Source organism: Mixophyes fleayi, chromosome 1 (genome assembly GCF_038048845.1).
Source record: "Mixophyes fleayi isolate aMixFle1 chromosome 1, aMixFle1.hap1, whole genome shotgun sequence".
Lineage (NCBI taxonomy): Eukaryota > Metazoa > Chordata > Amphibia > Anura > Limnodynastidae > Mixophyes > Mixophyes fleayi.
In genome coordinates, this window is record NC_134402.1 from 365,269,527 (window position 1) to 365,282,547 (window position 13,021).

The following is a 13,021-nucleotide window of genomic DNA, read 5'->3' on the forward strand; positions in this document are numbered from 1 at the left end:
GTGCACTCAAAACTCACCTGTTCCTCAAGGCCTACCAACCATCTACTTAACCCCCATCTCCTCCCTTTGCTCGTCCTCCCTTCTCTCCTCTTGCCTCAACTGGCTCCTCTTGTGCCTGGTCTGTTTACCCTCCCTTAGGATGTAAGCTCGTATGAGCAGGGCCCACTCCCCTCCTGTCTCCATACCTGTTCTTCCGCTCCGTCTTTACTGCATATGACTAGCCGGAGTTTCTGAAGTATTGGTACTTTTTGTTCATTGTTCTGTATGGTTTCACCCTGTATAGTCTACTGTTAGTACTATGTGCGGCGCTGCGGATACCTTGTGGCGCCTAACAAATAAATGATAATAATAATCATAGCAGGTAGTATACTCTATATTTATCACCTGAGGAGTGAATCATATCATACATAGACATATTGAAGTCTAAACGTTCAAACCATTCTTTGATAGAAGGGACTGTTGGGGTTCTGCAGTGGACTGGTATCACAGCCTTTGCTGCATTGCTGAGGTATTTCACAGTAGATTTTTTGCATTGGGAAATGCGCAATTTGGTATCATTAAGTAGACAGTATTTTGTACAATTTGGTAGTTCTGTTCCCACTATTGTTTTGGAGATAAGTAACACTGTGTCCCAGAAGGGTCTGAGAGATAAGCATTCCCACCAAATATGTTGTGGAGTACCCAATGCCATTTAACATCTCCAACAGAGATTTGGTATTCCCAGGAACATTTTAGCTAATATGCTGGGACACCTGTACCACCGAGACAGCACTTTATATTGTGTTTCAACCACTCACACACTGATTGAGCTGGCTCTGGTGCACTGGAATATGTCACTCCAATCTTGTTCAAGTATAATAGATCCCAGCTCACCTTCCCAATTTGTTAAAGGAATGCTCAGTATTCTATATATGGTGGATATGATTGGCCTAGGGTGCTGAGGAGTAGTGCATAAGGACTCAAATTGTGTCAGTGTCCTCCCTGCCATCTCACGGACCCCCGGGGAGCCTACGAAGCGTCTTAGTTGTAGATGTCTCCACATATCTGTGTTAGCTAGATCCCATTTTGACTGTAGGTCAGCAAAAGGTATGGCACCCGATTCATCCACCAGTTCTCAGTTATGAGTAACCCCTGTCCATATCCAGTGTTGGGAAGCCTGTTTTGAGAAACCGGGGGTGATACCTGGATTATCGCAGAGTGGAGTCAAGGGCGAGTATTTTGTTGAGATATGTGGTATAGTTTGTAGTCCAGACCATTTAGTTAGGGTACGAGAAATTGTCGGATGTTTGGTGGTGGTAAGTGATGATTGCCAGGGAGTAAGATTAATCCTCGTTCATTATTTATATCGATCCAAACCCATTGATTGTCTGATCCCCCTCTCGTCCAACCGAGGACTCTATTTAACATGACAGCATTGTAATAAGTAGAGAAATGCGGCAGTTTTAAACCACCAGCATGTTTGCGCTTGTATAGATTGTCATGTTTAAAAGGGGCTTGTCTACCTTTCCAACAACAAAGTGTCATATGTCCTTATGTAGTTCATTGAACCATGAAGTGGGGATGTGTATCAGGAGTGTGTGTAGTAGATAGAGGCCTCTGGGAAGTAAATCAATTTTCACTATATTAACTTTACCTATCAAGATAAAGTCCTTCGGGAGCCAGTCTCTCAGATTGCTACGAATGGTTTCATTGATTAAGTTGGTTGGGATGCCAAACAAAAGGGTAAGTCAGTTTCAAACCTTCAATTACATCTGAATGCGTTGTAATATTAAGGGCCACGGATTTCGAATAATTAACTTTAAAGTTGGAGAGTTCTCCAACTGTGCGGAATTCTGACATTAGATTTGGTATTGAAATTACAGAGTTTGCAAGGATAGCAAGGAGATCATCTGCGAAGAGAGCAAGTTTGAATTCTTTGTCTCCCAACTTCAATCCAGAAATATCTGGGTTCATTCTAATGGACCATGCCAATTCCTCCATACATAAGATAAAGATCATTGGGGACAAAGGACAGCCTTGTGTGGTTCTGTTTGTAATATTAACGGGTTCTGACATGTCTCCATTAACCTTAACCCTTGCCGTTGGTTGTGAATATAACGTTCAAATTTGTTCCAAGCTCAATGGTCCTAAGCCCAAATGACTGAGTATGCCCATCATGAAATCACAGTCTACTCTATTGAACACTTTTTCCACGTCTTCCATGGGGAGCAAGACAGCTGGGATATTAGTGGATGTTGCGAATTTAATTATTTTTGTAATATTATCACAAGCCTTGCAGCCTGGAACAAAACCTACCTGATCTGAGTGGATTATCCTAGGCAGGAGTGATTTCAGTCTAATGGTTATAAGTTTGGCATATAATTCTATGTCCACATTAAGCAGTGTTATGGGTCTATAGCTAGGACATAGCGCTGGGTCTTTCCCCTCTTTAGGCAGTACTGGGGAATGATGTGAAAAGTGAGATTGTGCGGATATTGAGTTGAAGGCCTGAAGCATAAGTGGTGCCAATTTCGTTTTTGGTTGTTTTTTTTTGTCATCCTACCCAAAGGATCTTATACAAGAATTTTTCTCAAGAGCCAGCTGTTGGTGCCGCAAGTTGGTGGTGCAACAGATACATATTTTAAGAGTGCCCTCCACTTAATGGAGCTCTAAACCCAGGCCTTTAGGGCCAAAACCTGTCGTATATATTTAAAGCAATAATGGATTTTTGAGGAATCCCTGATTTAATACAACTGAAATCCCTACTAATCATTTTAAAATAATAGTGCACACATCTCTATACACTATGGGTCTGATTCTTTAAGACCCGCAGAACGAACCTATTGTGCGATTTTCTAAAAAAAAACACACATAATTTGGGCATATGCAGGTCAATATTCCATGGCCATATTGGGGTCTAGTTACACTCTGTATACGCAGCACTTGCCATATTGAGACACAGCTCACATCCTATGCACATTACATTTATGGACTAAAAAGTCCCTGCAAAACGCACAGGAAAAAAAATTTAATTATTGTCAACTGTTATATATATATACATTTTTTGTAATTTTCTTTTCCCCATGAAATACATTTCTCAGGATGTTATTAATGTCTACTGTACATAAAATGCATTTTTGCAGCAGCCTCTGATTACAAACACACGTTCTAGCATACATACGCAACTGTCATCACTATAACTCGGCACACCTGAGCTGTAGCTGGTGCAAGTGATAAGACAAAAAAACACATACGTTAGAGATGCCCAAAGCTTACAACGGATCCTGCTGTGTGCACTGGAGCTTGGTACGCCCTTACTGTACATTGACTATGTGCATTCCCTTCCCCTTTGTGCCCATGAAAGGAAAGACTGTCGTAAGTGTCCTTTGCGCTTGAAGGTGCATACATTTGCGTTCTCTGGCATATAGTCAGTTTCTGGGCATGCACAGAGCAATCTAAAGCAAAATACGGCAGGTATCGGCATTTATGTTCCTTAATGAATCAGGCCCTATATCTTACATTATGCACATTATAAGTTCACAGACAATATTAACTACCCTTATTAGGTATTCTTGGGAGATTCAGACATATCCATGTAATTAGGAATGGATCTGTCATATTTACCACTTTGTGTTTCATACAGAAGTATTCTATCTCTGATGAGATTTTAAATTAGATTTTCAGACCTAATGAACAATGATTCATCATACTTCTATCATGTCACTTAGTTTCTAATCCTTTTATAGCTGATTGTTATTGGTGAACCATTTCATCACATTTCTACTAGGTTGAATTATCTAAGAACTTTTATTAGATAAAAGATAAGTAGCCTGTTAGTTACACAACAGTGCTTATTTTCTGTGTACAGCATTTGTCATTGAAAATAAAAGATATTTACTTCCTTGTTAAGGAATGCCAATGACACTTGGAAAATTACTATTAAAGAATATTATAGTGATATGATGTTCACACTTGTTGTCCTGGAGGGTCTGTAATAAAACTTCTTAGCATACTAGATAGCTCTCATATACAGACTCAAGAAAACCTTTAATTCTCTGTCATGTTTTAGGATGCAGAGTATTTCACAAAACAATGCCTCCTCTGGAGTTTTTAGGATACCCTGAGAAAATATTTCACTGAAAGCAATATCCACATTTATTTCAGTTAAGTGTTTGCTCCGTAAACCTACCTGAATACTTACAGACACCTGAGACAGAGGCAATACGTGAAGGGATTAGAGATACATGTGATAGCAAAGTACATTCACAGTAATCCCCCCCCCCCTCCCCTCATGATTTACTCTGTCTCTTAAACCAAACCAAACCCAATACAGACTATGCATATGTAGATTACCTAACATAGCTGCTGAATGGATAAACTTTACACCGGCCCTACTTGGGTCCCAATGTTGCATGTAAGGCATTGGGTAAGGTTGCTATGTATCAAACATTCAGAGAAAAAATGTGAAAATTAGAATAGAAAGCAGCCAAGCCACTGATAACTCCCTCTTCATGTCAAAAGTCACAATCACAAATAGAAACATCACAAACATTGTCCCCTAGAACAATCCAGAGGGAATGAGTGCCAGAAGGTCTTTATGCTCCCTTTATAAGGCTATAGACATGTGACATTTGTTTGTTTTTACTGATAGGTTTCTTTATGTCCTATGCACTGTTATTGGACGTATATACACTTGTCACAACCAGTGTTTAGCGATCCACCTAAACAGATGGGTCAAGGCACATTGTTAGCACACATGAAGGCTCACTCTACTACTTTTCTTGATGAATCAGGGCCATTACCTCTACAGAAGGATTCTCTATGGATACTAAGCTTTGACAACTATTATAGAAAGTTTATTCGTTCATTCTCTGTCTTGGTCACCCCCATCACTGCCCTGACCCAAAAGGGGACCGTCAGAGTGGTTTAGTACCCTCAAGCCTTGAAGCTTTTCTGCCTTGAAAAGAGTGTTCATCTCTGCTCCTGTGATTGGCCATCCTAAACTGGAACTACCTTTCCTCAATAAGGTAGATGCTTCTGATGTTGGTGCTAAGAAGTTATCCGCTGTTCAGTAGAACACACATAAAGTAGTTACGGTATATGCTACAGGTAGTTTCTCCACCAGTACCTCACCATGCCAGTCCCACATCCTTCCTTAAATAGACAATATTCTCCTAATTCTACAACCATGTTACTACAGCAAGCACCAGACAATTATATAACAATGATAGCATTCTCTTTTTATTCTTCTTTTCAAACTAAGGGAGAGTTTAATGACTCATATAACTTTTAAATGACCTTTATTGTAAATTTACAGAGGATCTAATAATGTTGACTGGCAGTCCTGATACATAGAAGTCCCATTGTATTAGCATAGACTTAGTGTTCCATTTTTGGAGCAGAGCAGCACTATATATAGAAATTCTGTTTTACATGCAACACAGCTCTGCTCCAAGAACAGAGCCACTGCAGAGGTAGAGGATAGTGGAGGAAGAGGTGCACACACGAATGGTAACAATTCATCTGATTACCAAGCATGCACGCTACAGCTCTGCCACAGCTCCTCCTTCAGGCATTCCCTTGGCTTATTGCCATGCAAAGCAAACAAGAGGGGGCACATATGGAGGAAGGCACCACTCATTTCTCCATATTTGCCTTAGTACATAGACCCCATAGATTTTTTAAGCCAGGAAAATCTACAAATGTCTCTGAGACATCAAAAAGTTTTTTCTATTCAACACACAGGGCATAGGGCCTGATTCATTAAGGATCTTAACTTAAGAAACTTCTTATTTAAGTCTCTTGGACAAAACCATGTTACAATGCAAGGGGTGCAAATTAGTATTCTGTTTTGCACATAAGTTAAATACTGGCTGCTTTTTCATGTAGCACGCAAATATCAACTTTAAATTTCAGTGTACAAATAAGCTATCAAGTATTTGTGTGATACATGAAAAAACAGTCAGTATTTAACTTATGTGTAAAACAGAATACTAATTTGCACCCCTTGCATTGTAACATGGTTTTGTCCAGGATACTTAAATAAGAAGTTTCTTAAGTTAAGATCCTTAATGAATCAGGCTCTTAGTCTGAACATCATCTATATTGACTATGTTGTATCGCAGCCTCCAGCAAAAGTTCTTTATGTCACAAAACTAGAGAGTGCCCAGGCTAATTGTCCCACAATAACCGTACAGAATGAACACTGCCATTGCCCTGGCCTTTCAGAAGATTAGTCTACAAGCCCCCACATAACTTACCTACTATTGAGAGATGATGGAAGGTCAGTAGGTCATTCTTTGATAGTTTGGAGGTGTTGTCAGAGAACAGTCTCCATGACAATTCCATCCACAACGGCACACAACCCTATCTTACCCCAAGCAGTAATACTTCTTATATATTTCAGAGGCACATAAGATTTTTGTCCAAATATTCACATCCCAGCTCATTTACATGATGTTGAGGTGCAATCACTGCTCCTATTGGGTTTTTTTTTAAAGAACTTGATACAGAGACGTGCATTTGAACTTCATTAAAATAGTGTTGCTCCTGTTGTGTCAATGATGCCGGCATTTCTCAAAAACAGCATGAAATTTGGGAGAGGGTTTATCTCATTGCTGAAGCAGAACATATTATCCTTTCAATTGCTTCACATAATAGCTTTATACACAACAGAATAAGAACCAATATTTGTCAGACTGCTGTACAGCATGTCATAAAATTAAAATAAAGCAATTTTTCTTGTAGAGATAATCATTCCTACCCTAAGATTACTAAGACTTTTAGCTCTTAACTGTCCATTAGTATTTACATGCAGGACAAACACTGAATAAAGGGTCTCTACTTTGTCTTTTCTTATTTCATCATGATAAAAATGAGATTTCTCATAAATATAAGAATGGTAACTTATAACTAGCTATTGTCCACATTAATATATATTTTATTAAGGGAAAAAGTATGTCACATTGATAGTAAAGTTATAAATTTAAATTGAATAGGTCCCAGGGTTTGCTAAAGCAAGAAGCTTTCAGAAGTGTATATCCAGAGTTTTGTTCTGAATGTGAAAATATACGAATTGCGTTCTGATCTGTGCTTTTTTTTTTGGTCCAAGAGCGGTGTAGTTGGTCATTCCTATCAAACTGATTATAACACATGAAATAAACTTTTGACTTTTCCATAATGTCATTATAAATTTCGTTAGCTTCTGTGACTCTGAAACAAAATATTCAGTCTCAGATCGAGCAGACAAATTAATCCACCGACAGGACTCTCTACCAGGGGCAGTCTGGCTGGGGGACAGGGGGGCATCTGCTCCCCCGGGGTGGGCCCCATAGTGGGCTACCATGAGCTTGGTCACTGGGCCACCTGCATTTGTTTTTCTTTAAAATGTTCCTAATGGGCTGCTGAGTCAAGTCTAAAATTTGCCAGCCCTCCCCTGCTCTCTACATTTAACAACACAGACACCAAGACAGGTTTCTACTCTCTCTCTGGGCAGACCATCATGTCAGTGCATACACACTGCAGGATCAGAATGTGGTTGGAACGAGATTTTTAAACAGAATGAGCACTCAAATGAAACAATGATCAGTATTTTGGAATGACTGTCATTCATTGTGCAAGTATACACACTAATCATCATCATTATCATCTATATATTTATATAGCGCCACTAATTCTGCAGCGCTGCAGAGAGAACTCATTCACATCAGTCACTGCCCCATTGGAGCTTACAATCTAAATCCCCTAACATACACACACACAGACCAAGAGAGACTAAGAGCAATTTAATAGCAGCCAATTAATTTACAAGTATGTTTTTGGAGTGTGGGAGGAAACCAGAGCACCCGGAGGAAATCCACGCAAACACGGGGAGAACAAACAAACTCCACACAGATAAGGCCATGGTCGGGAATCGAACTCATGAGCCCAGTGCTGTGAGGCAGAAGTGCTAACCACTAAGCCACCATGCTGCCTAATGCGATATCGGGCCAAACGGTTGCTTATCGGGTGTTTTGGTCACAATAATTGGCTGAAAAAATTGGCTGAAAAATCTGTAGTGTGTACTCAGCCTAAGTCATCAAACTGCATAAAATTAACATTATCTACAGAAAAATGGTATGTGGAAGTTATTATACAGGACTGTACTACAATTGTGTAAAATGTTGCTTGTTGATAACGCAAACAATAGCTTGTTATCTTTGGAAAATTGATTATAGGAGTTTAAATGAGAATGTTCCATAAATGTAAATTCAATTAATATAATGGTAATATTTCACTTTTTACCCATCAGGGAATCTGTGTTCCGTCAGCTCTGTGCAATCCATTGGCTCTTAGACTCTCTAACCTCAGAACCATCTGGCTTTCTGCGACCAGTATCCACCTGTTGGAACATAAGGTACAAATATTAGGATATGTAAATAATCATAGTATGCAAAATACTTTATGTTAGAAATGCCACAAACTTTTATATACATTATAGGAAACACAAAAAAAGTGTTATTTTCTTATAATGCATAAGTAACATTACAGATGTGTAAAATCCTGATTATTAGATATGTATAAACAATGAGTAGTGATGTTAGAAAACGTAAAAAGCAAATTATATGCCATCTTGGAGTTTTGAGCAGAATTTTCATCCTGGGACACTGGGATCTTATTTGATGCCCCTTATTATTTACACTAGGTGGTATATTATGTATTTTATGTTTTTGAAAATGTTGTGTATAGATGGTTTAAAGATAAGCAAGTCTTTAAATAGAGAAATCCAGCTATAATAATGGCTAAAGCACAGAGTATTAAAATAGACTGAAATAATCACTAATCCCCATATATAGTAGAACCACACATAGTAAACACATAGGAGGTCATTAACTAACTGTATCATTACGTTGTGCAGCATTTCTTTATTGTATAGATTTATGGTTTCATAAACTGTACACAACTTGACATAATAAAATGCTTTGCTATTTTCATTAAAACACTCTGCAGGTTTAATGAGCAGGACATGTGATTTTATAGGCACAGAGGCCAGAGAAGTGAATATGTCATCACACATCCCTGCCTACTATTATGTCAGGCCCACCCCCCTCTGTGAAAGTAAAGGCCATCAGAGCTGCCTTTATTTAATATCACTATAAATGTTAATGCACTGATGTACTTTGTATGCCCAGGTGGGGGCTTTTTAGGAGGGAGGTACACCAGTTTGCATAGTGTATCGTTCATGAAATTGCTGTTTATGTCCAGAAAGTGGTACACGCATATGCTTATAGACTTGTATGAGTCTGACACTTACACACACCTGCTCCTGGTGGGTGTGGATAGGGAGCGAAGGGACGTTCTAACCTTGGCCTGAGTACAGTAAAGGCATGTTTACGAAACTGTGAGCCGATGCAACTTGAATGCAGACGCAGGTACACCTTTTACATCTGCATTAAAAGCTGGTGCTGATGACACTCGCTAGCACTAGCAAACCGCTTCTGATTGGCTGACTGCAGTTTCACCTCTGAAGCTACTGGCTGCTTTCTTCAATGATCGTGTATATACTATAGGATTTTGTTTGTTTAATCTAAAAAATATGTTTACATTTATTTGTATGTGAGAAAGTTATATCTGCTGTATCATATAAAGCCCAAATGCATTTTCCCTTTTAAAAAAAGTGTTTACAAAGTTTTATTGCGCTTACAACCTGGTTCCGTGTATATGTATGCAGCGATGAATGCATCTTGAGATGAGTCCGACTAACCATATGGGCTTATATAACCTATATGTGTGTTTTTTGGCTGTAAATTAAGTCCAAGTTCACTTCTGCATTAGCCCCAATATCTCTAGATGTTTAATGTTGTAACTACCTGTGATTTATGGGTTATAAATATTCTTATTGTATGAAATTACATCTACATCTAAGCAATTGTATTATTACATATTCATTGAGTTATGCCTAAATAAAAATGTTGTGCCCCAAGAAGAATACTATTAAAACAGTGGTAATGTAATATGATACTGTTGCACTGGAAGGGTCAACCTTTGGTACTCCAAGGGGGAGATTCAATTGCTGGCAGTGTGGAGTATGGACATTGCGCTGCACACATTGCCGACTATTACGGTAGGAACTTTTTCTCACACCTCTATGGAGTGCGAGGAAAAATGAGCATAGATTCCAGCATAACATTGGCACAGACGTTCCCGAGACAAGTGTTGCCTAATGAGATATATACATAGTTATTGGTTGATTGAGCATGATGGGAGTTGTAGTTCTGCAACACCCTCAGAACTTATTGTGGGGGATTGATGAAAAGTGTTCCACATGTAAATGGGATGAAAAGATGTGATACTAATAATAAATAATCGGATTAGTGTAATCATCATCATCAACATTTATTTATATAGCGCCAGAAAATTCCGTAGCGCTTTACAATTGGGAACAAACATTAATAAAACAATACTGGGTAATACATACAGACAGAGAGGAAAGAGAACAATGCTTACAAGCTTACAATTTCCAAACTTTACAGTGTGCAGTAAAAATGGCAAAAAATTGATTGTTTGCTATATCAAACACCTCCTTTTCTACAGTTACCTTTAGAATAGTTTTCATAAATGTCCCCTATTGTTTCCATCCCTACAATATAAAATACACCAGTTACTTCCATATTTAAAACTAATTTAGCCAGCAAAAAGGGTATTAGCCATCATGGCGAGCATATATTTTTAACCACTCTGCCTTTTTTTAAACCAGGGATCCTGGTGGCTGTAAAACTTCATTAAAGAGAATCAATAGGGAGAAGGACGTGGAAGTGAAGTGGGATCGCTTTATCACGCCAGGAAAGGTAAATGACTCTTATGTATGCTAGAAATATTTTGCTGTGTTTTACAGGTGTAAATAAATTTGATCTCAAATGGAGTGCTAAATACTTCAGCTAGTTAATTTTATTTTAGTGTGGGAAATATATGGATAGTGTTGGCTTCATTAACACGTGCTATATAACTTGTCTGCAATAATTGTAAAGCTGTAGAACTCAGTAAAATGATTTTGTTTTAGCTGGGATGCCAAATATCTGTGTTCTGGGTACCAAAAGGCATCAATACAATATTTTGCATATCAGGGTATCCCTAAAAAAGAATCTGGGATGCTATTTGGGTTCCTGACCGAAAAGTTTTGCACCTTGTAGTCTATGTACTAATGCAGATAGGTTTGCAGACTCCTAGATGACTCATATGCCCACATGTAATAATATAATCTGTTTCATAGATTGTATGTCCAATGATGTTAAGGAAAGTAACATACTAATGCAATGTATACATGCTTATTTCTTGTTTTTGAGGCAGACAGCCTGGAGGTAGAGATCTGAGACAGGGTATAAAATGTGGACTATTACAGTGTGCAAATCATGGACACATGAAAGTCATATCACATCTATAGTCAGGCGTATAAAGCAATGTAATACACATACCAAATTATTGTTAAGTTAGAATTGCCAGGAACACATTTTTTGATAAGTTGTAGCGAAGGGTGACCTCTACTGGCACACTGTTACAAACACTGAATAGACGGTAGAAGTCTGCTAGCCAAGGAGGAACCAGAGACAAACTGGAACTACGAGACGTCAGACATAAGACAGGTCTGGAACATAGGAATGCACATTGAGAGACGTAAGCAGACTTTGGTACACATGATTATAGATCAAGTAAAAGTCACAATGGAACACACATCCAGGAAAACCACAGTACTGAAGCATTGAGCACAAATGGTTATTTTGTGGCCCAGTTAGCACATCCTGGTTAAGGGCAGAATTAATGGGCAAGATGGTGACCTCTGGTGGTTGGAATTAGTAAGTGATGACATATTATAAAATATGTTAACTGCATTCCCTCTTCTAAACTACATTTTCTTGATGGTGCTTGGAAAGGTATGTTCAATACCATCAGTTTTCACTCAGGGCCATAACTCTACCACCGAATAATATACTGGAGCTAGTTCCAGAATATTCTTGAATCCAGCAATGTTTATACAATAAATTCTAATTTTTTTTTATCAAGTTGGTATAATCCAGGGGGAGCAAAGTCCAAACTGGGAGAGCATTTGATTTGGTTTTAGTACAGCCACATGGAAGACATAGATTCCAGGAGTTCAAGTCAAAAATCTACCAGGCTGACTTGAGCCAATACTTTGAATGGAATCATACATTTTATGAAGTCTTTTAATACAATGATATAAAATATCCAGATGTACATTTTCCTGTCATTGATCTTTCTTTTTGGCAAGCCTCTGTGAATGTTATCCACCTAAATAGGTTCTGTTAACTCAATAGTTGGCTTCATCCCTGGATTCTGGAGTAGATTGGATATGTTGGGCAGGAGCTGGCTGGGCTGGAGGCTGGGGGGGCCAGGGTCTGTGTCACCTGCATTTTTTAAAATGTACCTAATAGGCTGCTAAGCCGAGTCGTTCCCTCGGGCTAAATTGTGCCAGCCCTTCCCTGGGTACAGGTAGCTTGTATGAGTCTATGGTGAACTCCATTTCTCTCATTTCTACTCCCATAAAAGACAAAGTCTAATACAACGGTGGACAAAAGCTTAAAATTCAGTGGGCATATTGACTTGTGGTAACTTGTCTATGATCCAACCAGAAAGTACTTTTCAAATAAACAGACTTTATGCAGTAGTTTTCCATACAGTGTCAACCACTCACCCCCAAAAGTCTGCTGTATATGTTGCACAAGAGCAAGGGGAAGGCACTATACTCAAGTATTAAGCAGAATAGGAAGTAGCTATTTATAGGTCCAGACAGGAAGCATTTATCACATTGGATGATGACAGAATAAATGGACAATGAGGTAGCCTCTGGTAGATGGACTTAGAAAATGTCAAGATAAAGCTAAGTATTAAAATCAACAAACTTAAAGGGCAATAACTGGAGATGGGGCTAAGGAGACCATAGTTTCTTTCCTCGCTAGGTTAAAGACCACTAACCAAGCGTCTGGATAACGGGGCTTGTCCAGAACACATGGAAGATGTCATCTACAACACCACAGTTGCGCCACCGAAT

General features: G+C 38.8%; 1 protein-coding gene across 1 annotated transcript in view; it reads left to right on the top strand.

The window, feature by feature from the left end:
- Positions 1–13,021, top strand: part of CCDC60 (coiled-coil domain containing 60) — a 163,725-nt gene that overhangs the window by 97,861 nt on the left and 52,843 nt on the right. The window contains exons 6-7 of the mRNA XM_075178543.1: positions 8,270–8,374; positions 10,715–10,805. Of these exons, the coding sequence (XP_075034644.1) occupies positions 8,270–8,374; positions 10,715–10,805 (196 nt within the window). The remainder of the gene's footprint in view (positions 1–8,269; positions 8,375–10,714; positions 10,806–13,021) is intronic.